The sequence below is a fragment of the Python bivittatus genome, unplaced genomic scaffold (assembly GCF_059951505.1).
Source record: "Python bivittatus isolate LINGU-HERP-01145 unplaced genomic scaffold, Pbiv_v1 ctg000350_np1212, whole genome shotgun sequence".
Classification (NCBI taxonomy): domain Eukaryota; kingdom Metazoa; phylum Chordata; class Lepidosauria; order Squamata; family Pythonidae; genus Python; species Python bivittatus.
In genome coordinates this window covers 20,450,475-20,477,784 of record NW_028277074.1, presented here as the reverse complement: position 1 = coordinate 20,477,784, position 27,310 = coordinate 20,450,475, and the positions used below count along the sequence as shown (strand labels likewise).

At 42.3% G+C, this 27,310-nt stretch overlaps 1 protein-coding gene across 3 annotated transcripts in view; it reads right to left on the bottom strand.

Annotated features, from left to right (window-relative positions):
• The window catches only part of DYRK1A (dual specificity tyrosine phosphorylation regulated kinase 1A), a 160,603-nt gene that overhangs the window by 20,438 nt on the left and 112,855 nt on the right, over window positions 1-27,310 (bottom strand). For all 3 annotated transcript variants that reach the window (XM_088144685.1, XM_088144684.1, XM_088144686.1), the window contains one exon: window positions 8,518-8,717. In XM_088144685.1, the coding sequence (XP_088000811.1) occupies window positions 8,518-8,640 (123 nt within the window). In that variant the 5' untranslated portion in view covers window positions 8,641-8,717. The remainder of the gene's footprint in view (window positions 1-8,517; window positions 8,718-27,310) is intronic.

Here is a 27,310-nt window from a genome sequence, read left to right as displayed (position 1 = left end):
GAGGCTTGTGATTGGCCCCAAATTTATTCTGCAGCAGGACAATGACCCCATATAGCCAATGTCATTAAGAACTATCTGCAGTGTAAAGAAGAACAAGAAGTCCTGAAGTGATGGTTTGGCCCCCACAGAGTCCTGATCTCAACATCGAGTCTGTCTGGGATTATATGAAGAGACAGAAGGATTTGAGGCAGCCTACCTCCACAGGAAATCTGTGGTTAGTTCTCCAAGATGTTTGGAACAACCTACCTGCCGAGTTCCTTCAAAAACTGTGTGCAAGTGTACCTAGAAGAATTGATGCTGTTTTGAAGGCAAAGGGTGGTCACACCAAATATTGATCTGATTTGGATTTCTCTTGTTTGCTCACTTTGCATTTTGTGATTGTTCACTTTGCATTATGTAATTGCATAAACAATTACAATATATATTTTTGAAAGCATTCTTACTTTAAGCATTTTTTCATACCTGCCTAAAACTTTTGCACAGTACTGTATTTTGAACATAAAATGTGTGACTATCCCATTTCAAGTGCACAACTGCTGTTGTGAACGTGAAACAGACTGTTTCAAACACTTTGAAGGTATTTCCATCTCAAAAGAGTGCTCCACTTTTGGAGCACCAGTTTCAGGTTCAAATACATCTGTGTCAAGATGTTACATGATTTTTTTTTCTCAAATGTTTTGAAGCTGAATGTTTTGCACACTACTAGAGCTTTACCTCTGACATGGTAGTGGACTACAAAGACTGATACTCCATGGCAGCGGATGCACTTAAGAAGGTTTAGTTCTCTCTACTGTGTCTACACAGAACTCACTGGCAATACTTTTTCATAGTGTGCAGCATATCTTCCATAAAGAAGTTGTGGGACAGGAACCAGAACAACTGGAGGCTTACTGCAATTTTCATGATGCATCTTTCCACTCAAAATAGATCAGATCTACTTTGACTTACATTGTTGGGGAAGGTCATAGAAAGATAATTATGAAAACCATTTATCCTATTCATATTTATTTGTTTCAGCTTGCAGATCCTAAGGACTTGAACAGGAAAAGTGGAAAAAAGAGTGTCTCAATCTACTTATTTGAACTATGCCCATCCTAGTTGGTTAAATACAGTTGTTCCCATGGCTAAGGAAGGTAGTTTATGCTTCCTTGAATGTTGGATATATTCCCACCTACCCATACACCTTTCCATATCCACTATCTCCCTTCTTCTATTATTTCCCTACAACTGGTATCTGACGTGAAACTATCCCCAGGCTGGAAATAGCACTGATACTTTGAGACTAGTAACTTTGACAGGCTTTTCCTCTATGAATTTGTTCAATTCCCCTTTAAAGCCATCTCATTTAAAAGCTATCACCTGAAGTTAATTTTGTATTGTCTGAAAAAACTCTTTTCTAAATCTCTCCCTAATCAGTTTCTTTGGATGACTCCAGTCCTAATGTTTTGAGAGAGAGCATATCTTCTCGTTCACTTTCTCTATGCCATCTATGATTTTAAATCATGATTTTTTTTTTCCCCCCAAATTACAGTCTCAAACATTCTAGCCTCTTCTAGTAAGAAACATAGTAAGGAAGAGATATTTGAGGGACTGCCTCTCGCTGGTTACATCTACCCACCCCATTAGGTCCAGGAGAAGAGGCATGCTCTGAGCTCTGCTTATTTGGGAATGAGACCCAGAGGGGGCTAGGAAGAGAACCTTTTCTTCCATGGTGCCTGCCCTTTGGAAATCATCCTCCTGGAGATCAGATTGACCCTGACCCTATTGGACGTTCAAAAGGTCTTAAAGATGTGGCTTTGCCAGCAGGGTTGGAGATCTGGGTGTGCGGTAGAGTCTGTACCGTGGTTATATTGATTGTTGTTATTTTTCAGACCACAGCTGTGGAATGTGTTACAGGTAGTCCTCGCTTAATGACCCTAATTGAGACCGGCAACTCCATCAAGTGAAGCAGTCATTAAGCGAAATGTCATGTGAATGTGCCAACTAACAATGGCAGTTCCAGCAGTCCCAGTTGTGGTTACGTGAATCACCCATAGTCATTAAGTGAGACATCACGTGACCATGACTTGTGACCACCTGTTGGCTTCCCCATTGACTTTGTCGGAAGCCAGCTGGGAAGGTCACAAATGGCAATCATATGACTGCAGGATGCTGCAACCGTCATAAATGTGTGATGGTTGCTAAGTACTTGAATCACAATCACATGACTAGGGGGATGCTGTGATGGTCATAAGTGCGAGGACAAGTTGTAAGTCACTTTTTTCAGTGCCATCGTAACTTTGAATGCTAAATGAATGGTCATTAAGTGAGGACTACCTGTATATGGGGTTTTTATATTGTACTCTGTTTTTTTATATCCTTTTTAAATTACTGTAAGCTACCAGAGTTGTGTATTTGAGATGGGCAGCTATATAAATCAAAATAATAAATAAAATATTCATTCCTCTGGCTCATTTTGGTGATCCTCTTCTGAATTTCTCTATATCTTTTATATCCTTTTACAAATTTGGCAACTGAATCCAGTACTTAGATGCAGACATACCATAAATTTGTATACAAGCATTACAACATTGGCATTTTCATTTTCAATCCATTTCCTAAGGATGTCTAGCATACATTATGCCTTATTCACAGCTGCTATACACTGAGTATATCAACTAGACTATACAATATAAAATCTTTGTCCTGATTAGTTGTAGACAGCTCAGAGCCCATCAGTGTACACAAGAAATTAGGTTGTTGGTTCCAATGTGTACCACTCATTTAAGTTTAATCATATTTGCCATTTGGTTGATTATTTATTTATTTGCCTAATTTATATAGCCACCCGTCTTACAAAGCCAGTGACTCTGTTTTATATGCTCAAAGATGGAAAGATTCAACATTATTTTAAATGGAAGGATGGATGGTAAAGTTGATGGAGCTGGCTGAGATGGCGAAATTGACAGCTTTGCTTAGAGAAAAGACATTGACTAATTTTAATGCTAATTGGAAGCCCCTTTTGGACTTTTTGCGTGAAACAGAAAAAAAATGAAATCATGCTATATGGATTTGATGATTAGTAATACTAGTAGACAATAGAAAAATGGATCTTATGTTGTAATCTTAGAGTAAGAGTTTAATGTAAGTTTTTCTTATATCTGCTGTAAAATAAGTCAAAAGTCATTCTTTTTTTGTATTTGTTTCTTTCTTCTTTTTCTTTCTGCACTCTGTTTTCTTCCCTTTTCTCTATTCCTTCTTTTTTCTATTCTTTTTCTTGATTATTAGCTCTTGTTAGATTTTATCTTTTTCCTTTAAAATTTAATAAAGTTATTATTAAAAGAAAGCCAGTGACTCTGGGTGGAGTACAACAGAGCTAAAATAATAAATACCTAAAACCATTATTTAATCATTATTAAAAAATTAGAAACTATAAAAACAGAGGAGCTTGCTCCGGGTACTGTTGGCTAAGGAGTGTTGGCTGGTGGAACTCAGAAGGAGAGCCTTTTCTGCTGTGGCATCCACCCCTTGGAACATCATCCCCCATGAGATTAGGCTTGCCCTGTCCCTGCTTGGGTTTGTGCCCAAGCCTGGGGCCCTGGGTGTGTGACAAAGCCCGTTTCCTGGATACATTGAGTTGTTTGGATGATGCCCTGCTGCTATGAGTTTTATATTATGTATTTTATCTATTTTATAGTAAGCCATCTAGAGAGACGGATGTGAGACTGGCAGCTATATAAACTGAATAAATAAATAAAAATTTAGGGTGCTGGTGTTAACTTTTAAAGTCTTAAACAATTCAGGACCTGATTATTTGAAGTACCTCTCCCACTATAAACCAGTCCAGCTACCCAGATCAGCAACAGAGGTGCTTTTCAAAATGCCTTCATTGCCAGCACTTTGGTATCTAATAATAAACAGGAGAGGAGCTCCTCCTATGTAGCGCCCAGGCTATAGTATGTTCTCTCCATTGAGATATGCTTGGTCTCCATTCTCTCGGTATTTGAGCAAGTAGCAAAATACATCTATTTGCCAAACTTTGAATTACAGATAGTCCTTGACTTATGACCATCCTTTAACAACCATTCAGTTATGATAGCACTGAAAAAAGTGATTTATGACTGGTCTTCACACTTACAACTGTCATAGCGTCCCCGTGGTCACGTGTTCAAAATTCAGGCACTTGGCAACCAGAATGTATTTACAATGGTTGCAGTGTCCCAGAGTCATGAGATTGCCATTTGCAATCTTCCCAGGGGGCTTCTGACAAACAAAGTCAGTGGGGGAAGCTGGATTTACTTAATGACCACATGATTTGCTTAACAACCACAGCAAAAAAGGTGGTGAAACTGGGTGCAACTCAACAACTGCACTGCTTAGTGACAGATGTTCCAGTTCTGATTGTGGTCATAAGTCAAGGACTACTTGTATTAATCGATTTTAATGATACTGATTTTAATATAATGATTTTAATTGTCCAGATTCAACCCATACATTTTATATTTTATGTTAGTTATTATAAGCCACTGTGAATTCTTAACATAAACAAAAAAATCACCATCACTGTCATTATCATGTAGGCAACAGACCTTATATATGTGTGATAAAAAGACTGAATTTCATGTTTTACTTGAACTATGAACCTAATTTCAGATCACTCTACTATGCCAACATTTGCAAACAGAACACACTATCATTTCCTTTACATTTTTAAATTAAATGATCAGAAGTGGAATTGTGTCAAATTTAGTACTTTTAATTATTCATAATAGTAAATATGATCTGTGAGTGGATTTCATCTGGCCAGCAGATGGAGCTTTAAGTCTGTAAAACAACTATTTTAATAATATTCCTTCTGATCAACAGTCTTCTACTGAATCAAAACACATTCATAAATGTTCATAGCTTTGCTCATCAGCAACTTTAAAACTAAAGAATTCACAGAGAATCATTCTGTTGTTTTCAGTGGTAGTATCTTCAAAAGACAACATTATAGATGACACTGGCTGATGGGTCTAATGGATTTTCAGTTGCTAGGTGATAAGCAAGTAATAATAACTGCAGACATGAAGATATTAGAGAAGTTGATAAATTGTTTGTATTACCTGCACAGTAGAAAATACTGAAGAAATCCACACATCTGATTCATTGATCCCCACCCCCCTTCCCCCAGTTAAAAGTTTTAGCTCAAATTGAAATAACAAAAGATGAAATTCTGGGACAAACAGAAAAATAATGTCAAGAGTTCTTATGTAATTCAAATGTAAGATGTAGCTTTCTTTACACAAGTATGAGATATTAAAACTGGCTTTGGAGTAGAACAGATAGGATGTGTGCTGGGAACACAATGGTATTGGCATCCAAACTTTAAAAAGGTTTTTAAAAAGTCCAAAACCTCATGAGATTTCAACAATCTGACAAAATGTTGGTGTTCTTGCTGAAATCTTGATAATTTTCACTTTTTAAGAAATTATTTTTATTTGGGGATTCCACAGATGCCATTGGTGAGTACTGCAAATACCTTGGTGCATGTCACGTTGCCAACCCAGACATAGCCTAACATCTATTTTGTGTCAGTCTTCTCCAAAAAGACAATATAGGACAACTTTGACGGGCAGAATGAAGGGACAGAATAGAATCTTGAGACTTGCAGGAGCATGGCGAGGGAGTAGCCACTTACTTTGAAAGAGGTTAAATCTTCAAATCCAGATGAATTATATTCTAGTATACTAAAGGAAATTGCTAAGGGTTTGATGAATTGTTATGTAAAATCTTTTAGAAATTCCGGAGAAGTGGAGAAGTGCCAGATAAAAAGGGAGGACAAGTATTGCCCCTATGTTCAAAAAGAAGGATACAGGAAACTACAAACTGATCAGTCTAACGCCAACAGCTGGGAAAATTCTAGAGCATGTCATAAAAAGATTGATTTGGAAGCACCTTGAGAATACCATAAGTATCACATGTCAAGATGGGTTTGTCAAGAACATGACTTGCCAAACTAACCTTATCTCATTCTTTAAACTTCTTTAGTAAATTCTGGGAATGCTGTATGTGTAATACATTTTGATTTTATCAAGCAGTTTGACAATGTAGCCTATTACATACTAATTAGCAAGCTTGTTAGCCATCTACAGGATGACATGCTAATCAAATTGACATATAGCTGGCTTCGAACCTCTACTCAAAAAGTGCTCATCAGTGGTTCCTCATATAACTAGAGGGAATAATTTAAGTTGAATAGTACAATATTTCATTGAGGTGCTGTACTTTTTCAACGTTTTTAAAATTAATGATAGGTGAAGAAGTGTTGGAAATGTTACAGATGCAGATGTCACAAAACTGGATGGCAGAAATTATTAAAAATGAGAAATGATTCAAAGTGATCTCTTCTTCCAGATCTCCAAAAATTGCACTAGATCTGTCACAATCCTAATATATAAACAAAGAAGGTCTCAGTTAATTTCAGCTTGTTTAGTGTAACAAGCGATATGTATACACCTCTATGGAACACCTGTAGATTGGATGTAGCAGGATCACATCTTGGTAGAGGAACAAGCCAATTTCAGAGTGCCTGATGCCTGATTAGTACTTTACTCTTCATTATCAAATAGAAAAAGCTATTAATTGTCTGCAGGGGATCCTCTATATGCCTTGATTGACTTAAAGGAAACCTTTAACCTGATCCCCAGATGCAAACTTTGAGAGAAATTGGCTGCTTCTTCTGACTGCTTTTTGCTGCTATACATGAAAACAATGTAATGCAGGTTTGCTTCAGAGCATCTTTCATGTACAATTCATATTCACAAAGGAGTGAAGCAGGTTTGCATTTTAGTGCCCTTCCTCCTCTTTAATTTCTATATTAACTTGCTAGCCCAAGCTTTGACAAAATCTGAGTTTGCCCATACTTCAATTAAGCAACAGATCTGTATCCATTTTTTAATATGCAGATGATGCAGCAATCCTCTCTTTAACACAAGTGAACTTGAAACGATGCTTCTGTGCTGTTGCCAGTTATAGCACTGAAGACTAGCTAGTCATCAATTTATAACAAAACTAAAGTAGTCACTGCCTCCAAAAGATCACTGACACTCTTGGAAAATTAATGGCTTTTGCACTGACCAAATTAAGGTATTCAAATGTTTGGGTGCATCCTTCAAAGCCATGATGATACTGAACCAACACCAATGGGATGTCATCACCAGGACTCATAAACCTTCAAACATAATTCTGTGCTTTGTCAATCACCAGCTGCAACCAAAATTTTCAGAGATAAAGTCATTGGCTGTCCAGGCCTGTGTAAAACAGTTGGAGAACTTCAGATAAACAAGTTCAGAGAATAGCAACAATGATGAACAAGTAAACAAAAAATAAATTGTAAAAGAGATATTAAAGAAATTGGGATTGTTTAGCCTAGAGAAGGATGAGAGGGATATGAAAGTAACCTGTACTCTATTGTCCCAAAGTGTATCACCTGAAAAAATTTGATTCAAGTTACAGGAGGCAGATCCAACTGAATATTAAGAGAAAAAATCCTAACATTAAGGTCTTTTGATAATGGAAATAATTTCCCTGTGCTGAATGACTTCCAACAGAGGTGTTCAGCTATCTGTCAAGGATGCTTTAATATGGATTCCTACCCTGAGTTGGTTTTAGACACAGTGGCCTAAAAGGCATCTTCCAATGTTATGATTCTATTTTATGATCTGTCCCTGTTCAATCTATGGGAAGCACAGTAAAGATAAAATTAGATGATCACCTTCTGAGGAAGAATTACCATGGCTTTTCCAAGGACATGTTCACTGATCTTTGAGAAAACATCTAACTGATATTCTATATTTGGCTTCAAAACATCTTTTAACAATGTCCACACCAGTATTTCCTAAGCAAGTCTGATGATCATGGGAAAGCTGAATGTATTTTCTTAAAGTGACAATAATCAAAACAAAATAAGAAGTAAAGTATAAGAATAAAGGTATATTTCTTACTAATGAAATAATAGTAACAATGGCATTATCTGTTAGAAAGTATAAAGAATTCATATGCTGAAACGGTGGAAACTATATAATTTAGATTTGCTACGTAACAGAAAGGAACTAAGAAGTTCAATGCAGTGGGAAGATAATTAAGAACAAAACTATGCAAGCATAAAATTAGGATGTGATCCATAGGTGTCCATGGAACCCCAACAGCAACATTTAAGATAACACCAGTTGCCAGCTGATGGACTTTACCCCAAGCCTACTTATTACGTTCTCAAATCTTTTATGCTTTGCAATTGTATATTGCAAAAAGTTTGTGTAGTCCTACGACAATCACAATGGATTCATGGCTGTATAAAGAAATTTTTTAAAAAACTATTATTACCTGCAGAAAATGAAATATAGTTAGCTGAATTTGTATGTTACTTCAATGTTTCCAAATGCTTAGCAGCAAAGATGAGTTGAATTATATAGAAGCTATTAATAAGAGAATGTGGCATATTTTAAGTATATTAAATGCTATCTTAATGCAAGTATTTAGTTCCTAAAGTCAACATACCTGATTAGTGGGAGGCTGCTGAATCTGATCAGCATATGGTAAGGCAGAAACTTGTTGGTCATTTATGTTCTGCTGTCGACGATCGCTGTACTGCTGATGTGAATGGGACATCTGTCCAGCCATCTGAAGGCCAGCAGCATGGAATGAAAATGACGGTGCAAGCCGAACAGATGAAGGTTTGCATGCTGAAGTCTCTCCTCCTAGAAATGACAGCACAACAGTTCAGTATAGCTTTCTTATTTCAGCTATAATCTATTTTCATGTCAAATATACAAACTGACATAGAGCTAACTTATTCAGCTAAGTTCTGCTAAAATAAACAAACAAACAGACGAAGTGAGTCAAACAGCATGCCCACAAGTTATGTGTATGTATTTTTTAAAAATAAGTCGACAGGATGCAATGAAACATGCATTCAATGTGATTATAAATCGTAAGTTTGCTATCAATTTTTCTTCTCCATAAACTTTTCTATTTTCAATACTATTACAGCAGATAATTCTCAGGGGACAGAAAGTGTCTGACTGAAATGCCATTTATTTTAAAACAAATTCATATTTAAAAGAAAAAAAAATGAAGCCTTGTTTTAATGGACTATTTGAAGGAAGTTCCATTATTAACAAAGGACCTTTAAATTTGAGAACTACTCACCTGAAGAGATTTGTATCATGATATCATTACACGTATAATATAAATTATGCTGTTTGTGTTGTGACATCATTGCACAAATGAAATTACAGGTAGTCTTTGTTTAACAATGCTATTTGGGACTTGAAACTCTGTTAAGCAACACAGTCATTGTCCAAAAATCACATGGCTGTGCAGGTCGTTAAGCAAGGAGCTCACCTGACCACAACTTCCAACTTCCTGCTGGCTTCCCCACTGACTGTGCCTGATGGAAGCCAGCATGGAAGGTCGCAAATCATGCTCATGTGATTGCGGTGACACTGCAGCAGCCATAAGTACAGGGTCCAGCTCATTCAGCTCCGTTTGAGTTAAGTTTGAACCGTTGCTGAACAAATGGTTGTTAAATGAAGACCACCTATAATTAATCAGAAAACTAGTCCATTCCATGCGAAGTCCACTGCATTGAGGTCTGAAAAATCAAGATTTTAGTGTAATGAGTTGAAAAGAGAGAGGCAATCAGCATATGGGTGTCTTCCATCAACTTCTCTCCCAGCTCCCTGGCCCAAAACGCCACTCCCAAAAGTAGAGAGCTTTGCTGAGTGCAGCAAGTTGTGGCTAAAGAAGACAGGAGTATCTCCAAAGACTAGATGGAAGCACTCCCATCCACTTGTCTTCTTTCAACCATCTAAACAGGTGTCATCTTCCATGTGCTTTTGTCTGGATCCAACCATATGTTTTTCATGTATGCACTGTTCTATGTAACAAAACTGTACATAGAAAGAAATAATGCTACCTTAGCCAACCAAGACACTCTAGAGTTGTCAGCCCTACTGGGTAGACCAGACTAGGAAATCAACTCCACAGTAAGGCTGAAACTACTTCTATTGAAATTGGCTATAATAATAGAATCTTGCAAGTCTGATTGTGCTATACCTCCTTCTCCTTCTTATAGTTCAGTGAACCACTGAATTATATCTGCCTATACCACTTCTGAATGTTATCTTGCTATTCGAGGCTTTAAAAATACTTCAGCCCCCTTTGCCTAGGCAATGGCTCTTGCATACCTCCTCCAAGATCATCCTTCCTTATTCTCCACAAGAGTGATGAAGCAATGACTGCCTTCAGTTGGTATTTGCTACCACAATCTTCTTTTCCTCCCCTCAACCAGTGGTATAACAGCAAAGGGAAATGACTTCCCCTGCCAATTAAGAAACACAAGGTCACTTATCTTAGTGTCTGGTTATCAGTCTACAGGTCTAGCTATCCTGAAGCATGTTACCAGATTACATCCTTCCCCAAGATGTAAATGCATACCAAAAACATTTATTATTGAAACTTTATTAAGAACACCATTACCAGGTGAAAGTTATGTTTAAAGAAAGAATGAGGCTGAACAACAGGTACTAAATTTTCAAGTAAGTAGAGAACTGCTTTACTTGGTTGTAAAGCAGTAAGTTTTATTAAGAGAATTTGGTTTGTATCTTCATTAAACGTCTTTTCTGTCTGATATTTAAGTAGGAAACTTGTTTAAATCCTCTTCTTTTTTCTGCTTTATTTAATGCTCCCAAACTTAGTAAGGTTGCCAATTTAAGTAACGTGTAACATTCTTGTGGTAATCTGGTTGTACTGTTACATTCTAGAGTGTACTGACTTTTAGCCCAACCTTTTAATAACATCATTACTGTTTTGTTGAGGTTGGTGGTTTAAAAATATGGAGACAGTCTTCTATTTTTCTTTAAATAAAGAGAAAATCATATTATTTTAATCTGGTGCTAATTTTGTAATTGTTGATTGTAACAGAATTTTGAAATTCTTGAACATTAAGAATAGTAGTCGTTATTAACAGAGAGTAAATAAAATGAAAAGAATGGCACATGTTACACCTCTGCCCCACAAGCTGCATTGGTTGTCAGTTTGCTTCTGGGTCCAATTCAAGGTGCTGGTTTTGATCTTTAAACCCCTTCATGTCATGGGGCCGGGTTTTTTGAGGGACCACCGCTCCCCAGCAACTGCCCATCCCATCAGATTTGGTAGAAGAGGTATGCTGCAGATCCTGCCTGCTAATGCCATCAGGCCTGGGGGCCCCAAGGGACTGGTGAGTTACTGAGGTGGCTCCACTGCTGTTAATATCTGCTGCCCTCTCTTAGCCTTTAATTACAGCTTTTAAATTTTCCAGATTGTAAATTGTTTTTTATATATTACTGTTTTATAGTTTTATTGTACGCCAGCCAGAGTCACTTTTTTGTGAGATAGGCAGCCATATAAATTTGATGAATAAATAAATACAGTGGTACCTCTACTTACGAACGCCCCTACTTATGAAATTTTCGAGATACCATCAGCTCCGTCCCCAAAAATTTACCTCTACTTACGAACTCGCCTCGACGTACGAACCAGATCCGCGGCCATTTTCCGCCTGTTCCACGTGGTCCGCGGCCATTTTCCGCCCGTTCCACGTGGTCCGCGGCCATTTTCCGCCCGTTCCACGTGGTCCGCGGCCATTTTCCGCCCTGCCGCGTGGTCAGCGGCCATTTTTACGCCCCTGACGCATGGTCTGCGGACGCCGGAATGGATTAATGGTAATTACACTGAACCTTATGGGAAAATTTACTTCGACTTGCGACCAACTTGACTTGCGATCAGAGTCACAGAACGGATTAAGTTTGTAAGTAGAGGTACCACTGTATCATATAAAAATATTTTAAGGGATCACCAATGGTGCTATGACTCTTACTGAAAACAGAAAGTTTAATATTTCTGTGTATCATTTTAGCTCAAACACCTGAAATGGCATTCATTTCAGAAAAAAACAGAATATTGCTGCCCATCTTTACTCCATATACATTAAGCATAACATAACCTTTTTGCTAATTTTTTTCATTTTTTAAATTTCCAATTATACAACTGAGGTTCTCTAGTGATCTTTGAAATGCAGGACAAGATGAAGCTCTATCCACATATAACTACAATTAGGATAGGAGCATCAAGTTTTTTACCAGTTAACAGCTACATAAACTTTGAACCTATCATGCAAAGAACTAAAACAACAAAGAGCAGGCAAGTCCAGTCAGTGGTGGCAGGGGTGGAGATGTTAGTCTCTTTTTTATGGGATATTTCAGGGTTCGGTTCTTTCTTCTATCCTGATTAACATCTATATGAAGCCTCTAGAAGAGGCTAACCACTGATTCAGGGTGAAATATCATCAAAGTGCTGATGATACCCAGCGGTGTATCTCCACCCCATGACCTAATGGGAGATGCAAAAAAGTTCTCACTCAATGAGAAGCTACCCTCACCCTAATCCTGGAGGATGTCAGAATCTGGATGGGGAGGACCAATCTTAGACATAACCCATGCAGGATGGAGTACCCTTATACCTACATTGTGTCTTGATGGGGGTATGCTACCCCTGACAAAGTGGGCTAACTATTGGAAAGTGGGCTAACTATCAGGGAATCATAGCTCTTGCTAGAAGAACAGATGGAAGTTATGCCTAGGAAGGTTTCTGCTCAGCTTCAATTGGTACACCAATTGTGGCTCTCCCTAAAACGGGATGCACTTGGGACCATCACTCACGCCCTTTGTCATATTTTGTTTAATTTGTGCTTGAAAACCACCCAGAAACTTCTGCTGGCACAAAATGTAGTAGACTATGCACTTACTGACAGGTTGGGGTATTGCCATATTACACTATTGCATTCCTTGCTGTAATTCAAGGTGATAGCTGCTATCATTAAAGTCCTACATGGCTAGGGTCCTAGGTATATAAGAGGCCACTTTCCCCATATTCTGCCCACACAATCTAGACAGCCAGTGTACCTTTTAAGACTCACATCTACCAGGAGGTACAGTGGGGAGTTCTGCACCCACACCCAATATGAGCATGGTGCCATTCTCGTGGCTTTCTAGAAGCTGGTTTAAAAAACAAAATCTTCTGGAAGGCCTTCTTGGATTGAATGTGGAGACCCTGGCTCCAATATTAGTATTAATGAATTAATGTAATGTAATACAGGTAATCCTTGTTTAGCGACCACAATTGGGACCAGCAATTTGGTTGTTAAACAAAGTGGTTGCTAAGTGAAACTGCAAGAGTGCTTATGATCTTACTTCAGCTTTCCTTTGCTTTGCAGACCTGCAAAGGTCGTAAATGCGAGAATTGGTCATAAAGTTACTTTTTCATCACTGTCGTAATTGTGAACAGTCACTAAACTAGGCAGTCACTAAACAAGGACTACCTGTATTTGTATTACTATTAATGTTATCATTTATATGTGTAAGCTGCCCATAGTCTGAGGTGGTAAGTAAATCACATAACCAAAAAAAACAAAAACAAAAACCACCTATTCACCACAAAAAAGGATAGAATGTCGGTACAAGGTATTTTAAGTGATAAGACAATAAATTTGCTATGGTGATATTGGGAATTAGGCATCAAGGTGGTCTCTCTAGAGATACTATCTCCTTGTAGTGAAAGACTACTGTCAAAAACATTCCTTACACTGGAACGTCAAGTAATATGTAGGATCATTATGTTTTGCTCTTAGGAGGCATTAAAATGTGTGTTCTCTATCTTCTAAATTTTCAGTTTCAGACAAGTAATCTATTCAACCAGAAGTTAGAGATAAATGGAGATGTAGAAAGAGGGAGCACAGAATATATAAAATTTTTGGAAATGCTAAAGCAACAGAAAAAAATGTATTTTCCAAAGTCTTTGATATTGTTTGCATAACATGGGGGGATTTGAAATATGGGCAATATTTATTTTTAGCATTCCTGGTGCTAAATTACTATAATGTCATTGCTTTATAAAATGTTTTATGTATCTTCATTTGCTCATAAAAAAGCACATTTTATTCAGACAATTATGAATTGATTGGTTGAATTTCCCTTAAATTGTTTTTATTTTTTGTTACAAACTGTTACAAGCTGTAGAATTATTACAAGTATAAGCATCTCTTCCTTTTTGCAGGCTGGTAAAGGTTAACACTGAAAAAAGAAGACTCATTAAAAAGTTACATACTCTATCTTCCAATATATTAAACAGATAAAGACATTACCAATTTTCAGGGGAAAAAAACAAAAAGGGAGGGAGATTCATTGTACATATTTTGCCACTTATCAGTCTCATTTTCTGAATATGAAATGTAATTCATCACTAGTTTAATATCTTCTGAGCCTTTATTTTTATTATGTTGATGGACTTCTGAGAACTGGAGGATTACCTATATTAAGACAAACTTCTCTACCCTTTCATATTTTAACATGATTTCTGGTATTCTCAAACAAGGAGTTGTTTCTTTTACAATTTACGTACAATTTAAAAATAAAACATTAGGAATACTTCATAACCAATTTTAATTGTTCAGAAAAAAATGGGGAAGAATTAGGAAAAGGTTAGAGCTATAGCACTCTGATAACCGTTAAACTATAATTCTCAGCATTCCTCATCAATGGCTATGCCTTCTATGCATGCTGAAAGCTGCAATTAACCAATATTTGGAGTGCTATAGTTTTTAATTACAGCATACACACTCATAATTAAATATAATTTGAAAGTATCAGCTAATACAGCTCAGTAAGCAACTTACAGGTCAATGAACTGAGTGCAGAACATAAATTATATTATCCACTAGTAAGTTTGGAAAATCTTCCCCACTTAGCCATAATTCATTTGTACTCCAATACTCTCAGTTGTAGTGCCAACCAGAGTAGTACATAATATAACAATGTAATACATTTTTATTTTATTTATGGGGACTTCAAGTCAGTTTTTGACTCCTGGCGACTCCCTGAATAAGTCCCTGCAGTTTTCTTGGCAAGGTGGCTTGCCATTGCCTCCTTCTTAGGGCTGAGAGAGAGTGACTGGCCCAAAGTCACCCAGCAGGCTTAATCCCTAAGGTGGGAGTAGAATTCACAGCCTCCTAGCTTCTAGCCTGGTGCCTTAACCATTGCACCAAACTGGCTTTCTGTAGGTATGGATAATCTTAACAACTAGTCTACGGCCATTTACATGCATTGACCTAAGTATGGGTAGTAGTAGATTAACTACTTCTGAATTTGGACAAATTTACCTCTCCCAACATAACCATACTGACAAGCTCATTAATCAATGGATTCATGCTCTGTTTATCCATTTTCCCCTGATCTTTGGTTGACCTATGTTAGAACAGAATGATAGACCAGGCAGAATGTTGAGCTTATCAGGCATACCTCTTAATATACAGCTCCACTAAATACAGCAGTATGAAAACAGATTCCTCTCCTATGTTATCCATATTACATTAAAGGATGGTTAGAATCAAGATTTTTAGTATATTCTGAATTGTTGTTTTGTAATGGGTTGTGGTGTTCTCCCACATCTGGGTGTTTGATAATTCTATTGTAAATTATTATTACTTGGGTTTTTCCCCCTTTTATTTCTATTTTAACTCCAATTAATATATACTGTAAGCCACCTAGAATACAACTATGACGGGTGGCCTACACGTTTGAATCTAATAAATATATAACATTTCTCTGAAGCTAAAAAAAAATGCATTTCAGTTTCTACCAAAAGTATTCAAATATGAAGATGGCATTTCAAGATGACTGTATGTAAACTACCTTTTACTTATCACATTTCTGTTTGTGTGACATTCCCATATGACTTAAGAAATCAGGACACATTACCATGTGATGAATTTACTGGAGGTTTTAGCTATACTTAATTATTATCACAGTGATAGCATGATGACACCACTTGATAGTCATGAATCTGGTTAACTTAGCTCCAAACTCACATTTTATTTCACTTTTTAAACTGAAAGAACAGGATCTCTCCTTTTCAGCATCTTAGATAAGCTTCTAAGCTTCTATTGTTCTATTCGTTACATAGGCATGCTTAAAAACCTGTGGGAAACTTTCAAGAAGAATCTAAAATTCTACATACATAAGATACATATGTAATAGCTTGCCTACTATTGTAATAATTTGGGTGGAAATCAAATGAATACTAAGCAATGACTGCAGGAGGCAGACTGCCACTGGATTACAGCCCAAAAATGTAAAACTAAGAAGATTTATATGAAATCCAAAATAAATCTATACAGAATTCAACAATGTAATAAGGAAATTATGCAATGAATTAAGACTAGAATAAAATATATATTTGGGAATGACTAATTTAAACTTTGTGGGGGCATACAAAAAACTATTAATGGGCATGGGGATGGAATGAAGAATCTGTGCAACCATACCACTGGACAGACCATCTTTCAAACAGATTTGCCAAAATTAGAATTTCACAATTCAAAGAAATATATTTTTAAAGCTTACTCTAGCCTAGAGGAGGTAATGGATTTTTCCCACAATTCATTAATTAGGCAGATGGAATACACTGCAGAGTAACCTAGAAATGGATTTGGAAAACAGAGCTGCTTTATTTAATTCTAATATATGTAACTGCAAATCTACTAAGAAACATATAGGTAAGTCTCTGGGAACACCAACTTAATACTTAAGAATATTTGGGGCTCTTCAGGTTATGACGCTAAATATCTGTTGGGGAGGGGCATAGGTCTCCCTCCATCTAACAGAACAAAAAAATAAAATTAAGCAGGAAGGAAAAAAAATGCCAAGGAATGTTCCACATAGGGTATTTTTCACTTATTAACAAGAGGGAATAATCTCTGCCTAGAGCACTGTTTCCCAACTGTGGCAATTTTCTAGGTGTGAGCACTTCAACTCAGAGTTCTTAGCAATGGCCATGACGGCTATGAAATTCTAGGATTTGAAGTTCACAGATCTGAAAATTGCTAAGATTGGTAAACAGTGGCCTAGGGCCTCTAGAATGACGTAGTTTATATAATTAATTAATGCCACAAGTATCCTCCTTAGAAGGAAGGAGAATGTGAGACACAAGTAGTATAAGATGATCTTGAATGGAGACACAAGAAACACATTTGAATTTTTCAGAAAATTCAAATCAGCATCTGGAATTTTGGTACAAAAAATGCACGGTGAAACACAAGCATTCACATCATTCTTACAAAAATGGAAGACAAAACAAAAACTATTATAGTATAAACAATGAGCAAATGAATTGTCCCACGTAAGTTCTAATTTATTAAAAACAAGGGATTTATATCACATCAACTCAAGTTAAAAAGATGCACCTGTAATATTTTAAAGAATTAATAAGTGGAAATACAATGGAATTTAACAATGCAAATTAATACATTCTGCATGGATATTTAAATTTTCTACTGCATTTATTATTAGCAATTATCTGACAGAGAGGAAAGGAACCACACAACTCTGTGTGGCATTTCTAATTTCATCTGTAACAACTGTCTTTAGAAAGCTATAAAATACATTTATCCCATTTTCAAAATTAGACCTGAATTAGATCTTTCTACAGGTAGTCCTTGAGCATTTGTTCAGCAACCGTTTGAAGTTACAACAGTGCTGAACAAATGGTGGTTATGACTGATCTTCGGAGTGTCAGCTGTCCCAGCACCCCAGGGTCATGTGATCACAGTCTGGGCGTTTGGCACAGGCTTGCACTTATGACCATTGTGTCAGGTTCGGTCAGCACGGGGCTTCGGGGAAGCTCGCAGCCAGACCACGCGAACTCCACTGGCGGCAGCTAGCAAGGGAAAGAGGAACTGAAAGCGCCGCTAATTAATGGGCCACCTGCGCCCAGCCAAACAGGAAAACCACAGCAAGTTTTAACTCTACACTGATAACGGCGTGAGCCAACAATGAACGGGGCCGCAGGCAGCGAAACAAGATCGCTGCGCAACACAGAACCCTCGGGCTTGCACGTAACGGGGGGGGGGACCAGCCCAAGCCGGAGGGGGACTGTCAATCAAGGACAATGGACCCTGACCGAACCTGCCATCATGGACAATTAAGAGGGATTATTGGGGGGCCGATAATCCGCAACGGTAATGCGATCGTGGGGCGAAAAAAGCGCAGGAAGGGGGGAATATAACGAGTGATGCAATTGTACCAAGCCAGTCCTGGCTTTGCTTGTGACTGCTACGTTACGCATGAGTAAACCTCTTTTGTGAACCACACGTGTCATGGGAGTTTCTCTGTCGAACGGGGCAAACCTTACATAAAGCCAGGACTCACCGTTAGCGCTACCCTGTGCCACTGAGGAACGTTTCCCTTTCTATTACAGGCATGACCAGCGATGAGGAATCCGTGGGTCAGCTGGAGCACGAGGAACCCGGACTCGAGGAGGGATGGTCAGAGCCACCCAGGAGCGACGGGGCAGCGGCCAGGGCCGGGGACCCTCCAACGGAGCAGTGGTCGATGTGCGTGAACCAAGGGCCAGACAGCTCAGGCGTCACGATGACCCGGGGTTCGGGGGCCTGGAACCGCGAGCGGGACGAGAAGCTCGCCCGACTAGAGGAGAGGATCGAGTGGCGCCTAGACGCCATGGAGGCGATGCTCCAGACCTTGCTACAGAGAGCGGGACCATCGGCGGTGAGCGATGGCACGAGCAACAGGGGTGGCAGCCCGGCACCCCAGCTGGCACCGCCCACGATGCCCTGGTCGGTGGACCGACGGGCGGCGGACGCCCTGAGACTTTGAGGCATCACCGGGAAGTTCTCAGGGGGCCCTGTACAGCTGCCGCACTTCTTGACGCACGTCAGGGGTTTCATGCAGAGGGGTGGTCACCTATTCGCTAGGGACGAGGATAGAGTATCCTACGTGGCCGAGCTGTTAGACGGACAAGCGGCTAGCTGGGTGATCGGACTGTACGACGCCAACGCGGCGGAACTGCGGAGTTTCCCGGACTTCATGCAGGCGCTCCGGGACAGATTCGAGGACACATTGAGCGCCAAGCAGGCTGAGGACGACATCCTGCAGTTCAGACAGCGGGACAAGTCGGTATCGGAGTACGCCCTGGAGTTCCGGAGGTTGGTAGAGAAGCTCACGGACTGGCCGGAGTCCCTGAGGGTGAAGTATTTTAAGAGGGGGCTCAATCCAGAGATCCTAGAGCGGGCACTGGGGCGGGATGACCCGTCCACAGTGAAAGATTGGATCTGGCTGGCCGGAACGGCGGAATCGGCGTGGCGGCAGATTCAACAAAGCGCGAGGCGACGGGACCAGACGAGGGACTGGCCGAGGGAGAGACCCCCAGAGGAAAGGTGGAGCAGTCGGCGGCAGTCCACCGGGGGGCGAGAGGCAACCAAAACCCCAAACCTGTGCTTCCGGTGCGGAGGCAGAGGCCACCGAGCGGCGCAGTGCCCGACGGAGCGGGAAGGAGCCTCACCACGGCCCGAAGTCAAGCCCCCGCGTCCTACCGGGAAAAGGGCCGGCGACCGACCGCGGAAGAGTGCAGTGGCGGCAGTGACCGAAAAAGGACGGATGGGGTGGTCGACCCCGGAGACGGTGTCCTCCGGAGAGGACTCGGAGCCGGCGGGAAACGAGGCGTGCTCGCACTGAACAGCGTCCCAGTGCGAGCAGGGGAACCGAGGCGCGCGGACCCAATTGGGGATGAGGACTGCCCTCCGTTCTGGGTGAGGATACACATCCGGGGGGTGAGATCTGGAGGGGAGGCACAGCTGCGGGCACTGCTGGATTCAGGCTGCACCTACTGCTTTATGCACCCAGATGTGGTCTCGGGACTCGGACTACAGCTGAGGTGCCTCCGGGAACCCATTGCATTCAGCCAGCTAGACGGCTCGCTGGCGGGGGGGGCCAGCTCAGTATTACACCGAGCTGGTCCAGATGACGATCGGGAGTCACCGGGAAGAACTAAGATTTGTGGTGGTCCCGGTGGCCGACTACGCGGTGGTACTCGGCTTGGCATGGCTGCGGCGATGGAACCCATGGGTCGACGGGACGGCGGAGGCGGTGCGATTCGGGGTCGAGAGGCCAGCGGAGCGCGAGAGCAGACGGGACCGGGCCGTGGCAACGGGCGCGACCACAACCACAGAAGGGCAAGTGGAGGATCCGAGGCACAGGGAGGCGAGACGAGAGCAGACGAAGCCCGAGACCCGGGCGGCGACAGCAGCAACAGCAGCGCCGGAGACCCGGAGACTCGCAACGATCCCGAGGCATGGGAAGGCAGCAGCAACTGGCGGAACAGCTGCAAAACGAGGGCCAGAGTCCGGGGAACCCACAACGAGCGGCAGAATCCCGAGGCAATATCGAGACCTGGCGGCGGCGTTCGGGGAGGAGTCCGACCAGCTCCCCCCACACCGACCCAGTGACTGCGCCATCGAGCTAGAGCCAGGGGCAAAGCTGCCCAAACCGAAAATGTACTCCCTGTCAATGAGGGAGATGGGGGCTCTGCGGGAGTTCATAGACAAGAACCTAGCGCGGGGATTCATCCAACCCGCAAAGTCACCATTAGCGGCCCCGGTACTATTCCGGGAGAAGAAGGATGGCTCACTCCGGATGTGCGTGGACTACCGGGAGCTGAACGCAATTAGCACCGAATACAAATACTCCCTCCCCCTGATGAAGGACCTAATGTCGCACCTATCCAAGGGGAGGGTGTTCACAAAACTGGACTTGCGCGAAGCTTACTTTAGGGTCAGGATCCGCGCAAAAGATGAGTGGAAGACGGCGTTCAACACGCTGCTCGGAAGCTACCAATTTTCCGTGATGCCGTTCGGATTAAAAGGGGCACCAGGGGTGTTTATGCAGCTAATAAACGAGGTGCTACACGACCTGCTCTACCGGGGCGTCCTGGTCTACCTGGACGACATCCTCATCTACACCGAAACCCTGGCGGAGCACGTGAGCCTGGTGTGCACGGTGCTCCAGAGACTGCTGAAGGCGCAGCTGTACGCGAAGCTATCAAAATGCAAGTTTCATCGGGAGCAGCTGGACTACCTCGGCTACCAGATATCCAGTCGGGGAATTGAGATGGACCCGGCGAAAGTAAAAGATGTTCTGGGCTGGGAAGCGCCGCGAACCCGGAGGAAACTTCAAAGCTTCGTGGGGTTTGCAAACTTCTACAGACAGTTCATCCTGAACTTCGCCCAAATCGCCCTTCCCCTGACAGACTTACTAAAAACCAAGGGCATTGGAAAATCCCCCAAGCCCAGCATGGCACTCGCGTGGACTGCGGAATGCCAGGGGGTGTTTGAGAAGCTAAAACGGCAGTTCACAGCGGAGCCGATCCTGCGCCATCCCAACCCAGATCGGCGGTTTATCATACAAGTAGATGCGTCAGACGTGGCAACGGGGGCGGTCCTGCTCCAGCCCAGCGGGGGCCATCCACCCATGCGCCTACGCCTCCCGCAAATTCACGGAGACAGAGAGAAGGTGGATGGTGTGGGAGAAAGAGGCGTACGCCGTCAAGTGGGCACTAGCCACGTGGAGGCATCTATTGGAGGGGGCAGCTGAACCATTCGAGGTGTGGACGGACCACAAGAAACTCGAGGCCCTGAAGGCCCCGCGTAAGCTATCCCCTAAACAGGCGCGGTGGTCCCAATACTTCGGGAGGTTCAGGTTCACCCTAAAACACATCCCCGGGAAGCGCAACTTCCTAGCAGACGGGTTGTCTCGCATGCCCCAGCACGCCAGCCTACGAGAGGAGATCGTGGACTCCATCATCCCTGCCAGCAGGCTGGCTGCAAAGGCGGTGACCCGGAGCCAGACCAAGGGGGAGCGACGGGACGCGGCGCCTGAGGTAAAGCAAGGGTTTGCGGAGGCGGCGGAGCGGGACGCTTGGCTCAAGCAAAACCGAGAAGCGCTAACCAGCCAAGACGGTTTGTGGTGGCATGAAGGGAAGTTGTACGTGCCTGAGGGGTGCCGACGGGGGGTCATGGAAAGAGCCCACGACAGCTGGAACGCGGGGCATTATGGCTTCGTGAGGACGCTCCACTTAATTCGGCGGCAGTTCTGGTGGCCAACGCTCCAGAAGGACGTGGAGGCATACTCGGGGGGTTGCCCGGTGTGCGCGACGGCGAAAGGGGCCAAAGGCAAGCCTAGGGGGTTACTCCAGTCGGTAGCGGACCCCGACGGCCCACGGCAAGAGATCGCCATGGACTTCATAGTAGAGCTCCCGGAGAGTAAGGGAAGACCGCCATTTGGGTGGTTACGGACTTATTCTCCAAACAAGCACACTTTGTAGCGTGCTGGCGAGTCCCCACGGCAGAGAGGTTGGCGAGGCTTTTTGTGCAACATATTTACCGGCTGCACGGCGCGCCCCGACGGGTCGTCAGCGATCGGGGCGGCAACTTCATCGCGCGGTTCTGGAGGGAGTTCCTGAAGCGGGTGGGGACGAAGCAAGCCCTTTCCTCCGCGGCGCACCCGCAGACGGACGGAGCCACGGAACGCCTGAACGGGGGGCTCGAACAGTACCTGCGCTGCTACGTGGGACACCAACAGGACGATTGGGTGGAGCTACTGACATTCGCGGAAGTAGCATACAATAACGCCGTCCACAAAAGTACCGGCTTTTCTCCATTCAAAGTAGCCACCGGGAGAGACTTCGTCCCCATGCTGGAGTTGCCTCAGCCGGAATCCCAAATCAACTCCCTGGATGCCTGGTTCTCCCAAATCGACGCCACCCGGCAAGCGGCAGACACGGCATTGCAAAGAGCCAAAGCCGATTACAAAAAACACGCGGACTGCAAGAGACTCCCCGAGGGGCAGTGGAAGGTGGAGGACCAGGTGTATTTGTCAACCAAAAACCTAAACACACACCAGACATCGAAGAAACTCAGCCCGAGGTTTGTGGGGCCGTTCCCCATTGCAGAGGTTATCAATCCAGTAACCGTCAGGCTGACGCTCCCGAAAAGCCTCAGGAAGATCCACCCGGTGTTCCACTGCAGCCTGCTAAAGCTGCACCAGCCGGGGAACGCCTGGCAGAAGGCAGAGGGGGTGCCACCACCCATCATGGTCGGTGGGGAGCAGCATTTCGACATCTACCAGATACTGGACGCCAGGAGGCACAAGGGGCAGGTCCAGCTCCTAGTGCAATGGAAACATTTTCCCAAGTCCCACAGCGAATGGGTAAGCAAAACCCACATAAGAGCGCCGGACCTAGTGCGGGACTTTTACAACAAATACCCCGGGAAACCGAAATAAAGTCGGGGGGGATTCGTTTTCAGGGGGGCGGTATGTCAGGTTCGGTCAGCACGGGGCTTCGGGGAAGCTCGCAGCCAGACCACGCGAACTCCACCGGCGGCAGCTAGCAAGGGAAAGAGGAACTGAAAGCGCCGCTAATTAATGGGCCACCTGCGCCCAGCCAAACAGGAAAACCGCAGCAAGTTTTAACTCTACACTGATAACGGCGCGAGCCAACAATGAACGGGGCCGCAGGCAGCGAAACAAGATCGCTGCGCAACACAGAACCCTCGGGCTTGCACGTAACGGGGGGGAGGGGAACCAGCCCAAGCCGGAGGGGGACTGTCAATCAAGGACAATGGACCCTGACCGAACCTGCCATCATGGACAATTAAGAGGGATTATTGGGGGGCCGATAATCCGCAACGGTAATGCGATCGTGGGGCGAAAAAAGCGCAGGAAGGGGGGAATATAACGAGTGATGCAATTGTACCAAGCCAGTCCTGGCTTTGCTTGTGACTGCTACGTTACGCATGAGTAAACCTCTTCTGTGAACCACACGTGTCACGGGAGTTTCTCTGTCGAACGGGGCAAACCTTACACATTGTAGCATCCTGTGATCATGTGATCACCATTTGCAACCTTCCCTGCCAGCTTCCCCCAAAAGTTAAGATGGCCTTCTTATCAAGACTATGTCCTATTTCTAAAAATCCTAACTTAGATATAGAGATGATTAAAAGAATAGATGGAATAACATTTGACATATATGAAGGTGAACAAGGGCTTACAAAGTGGAAGGTTTGCAACTCTGGCACTAGAAAGAGGAGAGGGAAATTAGGTAACAAAGTCAAATGGGGATTGCACTGTGTAAGAGTCATGAAAACTATACAGCTAGGTCTCGCTTACCGACTGCTTCGTTCAGCAACGGTTCGAAGTTACGACAGTGCTGAAAAAATAACTTTACAACCAATGCCTGCATTTATGACCTTAATGTCCCTATGTCATGTGATCTCCATTAGCCAGTATGCATTGCCCTGTGGCTGACCTGTTGTTTTTCTTTTCCCCCGCTTGCAGAGTGAAGATTGGAAAGAAAGGGATTACAAAAGAGTAAGAGGCACACAATGGGGACTACACACTGAAAGGAATGTGGTGGTGCTGGGAACTGCAAGCATGCTACACAAACAGCCTGTATATTCCCCATTGTGTACCTGCTTACTCTCTTGTAATCTCTTCCTCTTCAATCTCTCTGCTCTATGGCGGAGGGGTGGGAGAAAAAAGCGGGGCAGGCACAGGAGAGATTGTTCGCAGAAATCGCTCCACCCCTTGTGGAGCACAGAGATTGCTTAAACAAGTGGGGGGGGGGGAGAAAAAAAGTGATCTTTTTATGTAATCTGTCCTGTGCCTGAGCCATTTTTTTTTCTTCCTCCCCACTCGCAGAGCTGAGAGATTGGGGTGGAATGGACTACAAGAGTGTGAATAGGCACACAAAGGGGAATACACTGGCTGTTTGCATAGTCTGCTTGGGGCTGCTGGTGCCACTGCATTCCTTTTGATGTGTGTTCCCCCATTGTGTGCCTTACTGACTTGTAATCTCTCTCCAATGAATGTAAATGCAAACATTAATTCCCTTCGTGCTAATTACCCCAGCATGGGGCATTCCAAAGGGTGGGGGAGTGGTTAGGAGGGAAACAAAAGCTGAAGGTGTGAAACTGATTAGTCTTGTCAATTACACCCAGGAGTTGGGAGTTTGCTATCCCAGTGCCAAGGTGAGCATTCCAAAGGGTGGGGGAGTGGGGAAAAGGAAAGCACAGTCGTGGTCACGTGATTTCCCACTTAGTGACTGCTTCACTTGACAGAGCTGCTGGTCCCAATTGTGGTCACTAAACAAGGACTACCTTTATGGACATTTCATTTAAAACAACAATTTCTTATATCTAATTAATATGCAAAGATTAATATGCAAGAAAAGGAGGAGGAAAGACCAGAGGAGAAAGAATTAAAGCATGTTTCATCCACAGATTAAAACAAGGAATATGAAGAACTACAAAGACCATGGAACCACAGGTGTATCTACAGGTATTGACAGGGAAGATACAAAGGGGAACAAATGACAAAATGTGTATTGTAATGCAAATCAATGATGTTGGGACACATGCGAAAGGTTGGGGTTTCTGTCATGACACAACATGTTTCAATATTTTTAATCATCGTAGTTTGTATCAGTCATCTCTGTATGTATACTGATGATTAAAAATCAAGTCTCAAAGAGGTTCTAGGTTGCTTCAGGACAATGCCACCACTCTCTTCCTCTCACAAAAAATTACCTTTTTCTTACTTTTCAAGGTAACCACCATGCCACTTACAAACCTCCCAAAAGTGCCCTAGAGGTCATATTCCAGGTGCCCCACATATTGAAGTCTAATGGATAGCCATTTGAGACACAAACTTCTCACTGCTAGTATCCCATTGTTGGAATTATTTCTTCCCCCCCCCAAAATATGCCTTCTCTTGCATCATTTAATTCCAATTTTTGTATTTGTCCTGCTAATTCCTTGTAGAATAAATTTATCTTATTGCTTTAAGTTACTTGTTTACTAGGCATTTTAACTATTTTAATGGATTGTTTGTGGAGATTTTAATGTATTTAAGACAACCTTTAGTATATATTTTTATTATTCGTAGGGTTTATGTTTGTATGATATACCCTGGAAAAGTACACTTTGAAAGGAAACATAAATTTCATAAAATAAATGAGAGTAACGCTGATTTTGGACTTCTCTGTTCCATTTAATCATGTATTTTGCAAGTCTATTATAAGAGAGCCAGTTTGATGCAGTGGTTAAGGTGCTGGCCCAGAAACTAGGAGACTGAGTTCTAGGCCTCTCTTAGGCATGAAAGTTGGCTGGGTGACTCTGGGCCAGGCACAGGGTTGTTGTTGTGGGGAAAATAGGAGGCAGGATTATTAGCTGCCGTGAGTTTTATAGATAGATAGATAGATAGATAGATAGATAGATAGATAGATAGATAGATAGATAGGAAGGAAGGAAGGAAGGAAGGAAGGAAGGAAGGAAGGAAGGAAGGAAGGAAGGAAGGAAGGGAGGGCAAAAATCTAATAATAATAATAAAAAAAAGAACAATTATAAGCTTAGTTCCAAATTAAGAAAAATGACATCTGCTAATGAGAAATGCAAAGTAAAATAAGAAAGCAAAGCAAAGCAAGTAGAATTGTGGTATATGTCTCTTTAATACCTACTAGTGATAGAAGTGACAGAAGACAGAATTTAGACCAGCCTTCCTCAACCTGAGGCACAACTTGCAGAATTCTCAGGCAGTATAGTGGGAATTCTGGGAAATGTCATCCCCTCGAATATGAAAGGTACCAGGCTGCAGAAGGCTGACTCTGAAAGGCTTCTATATTATAGAGAAATTTGTATCTTTTATCAAAAATACAGAAGACAAGTAAGTTATAAATGGCTTAGATTTTTTTTTTTAAAAAATACTTTTTCAAAATTAAAGGACATGACTTGTATGCAGTTCTTATAAGCACTGCTAACATTTACATTATTGATGTTTTAATATTGTATTAAGTTTCTCAGATACCATAAGCAACTTCCTTTTACTTGGTATCCATAAATATCCTCCAAAACACCAAACATAAAGTCCTGTAAAAAGCATTTAAGAGTATTTTATTTGTATAAAAATTCTAGCATAAAGTCTTAAAGTATGTTTTCATTGCAAGCAAAAGAAATTAAATCCTTATTTCTGCTCCTGTTCTAAAATCTCTGTCTGCCTGCAGTAAGTGGAAACTGCTGCAGATCATTAAATACTCATTTATCAATGTCTCTCGCCAGGCAACACAATGCAGCAGAATAGCACACAGAAAGCACCCTGAACCCCAGCAACAGCAGCTAATTAGCATAGCCTACCACTAAAACAACACCATACGATTGGAAGCATTTGGCAGAGAGCTGGCCAATCAAAGCAGGATATGCAAATAGCAAGCTCTAGTTGCCAGGCTAGAACTGCTTCTCTTTGTCCAATAGGAAAACAAGCAATAAACAAGAAATGAAATTGAGCTTTGTCACATTTTCTAGTTGGTGTTAACACTTTCTAGTTTAAAGCAAAATTAGTAGCAACTGCACTGG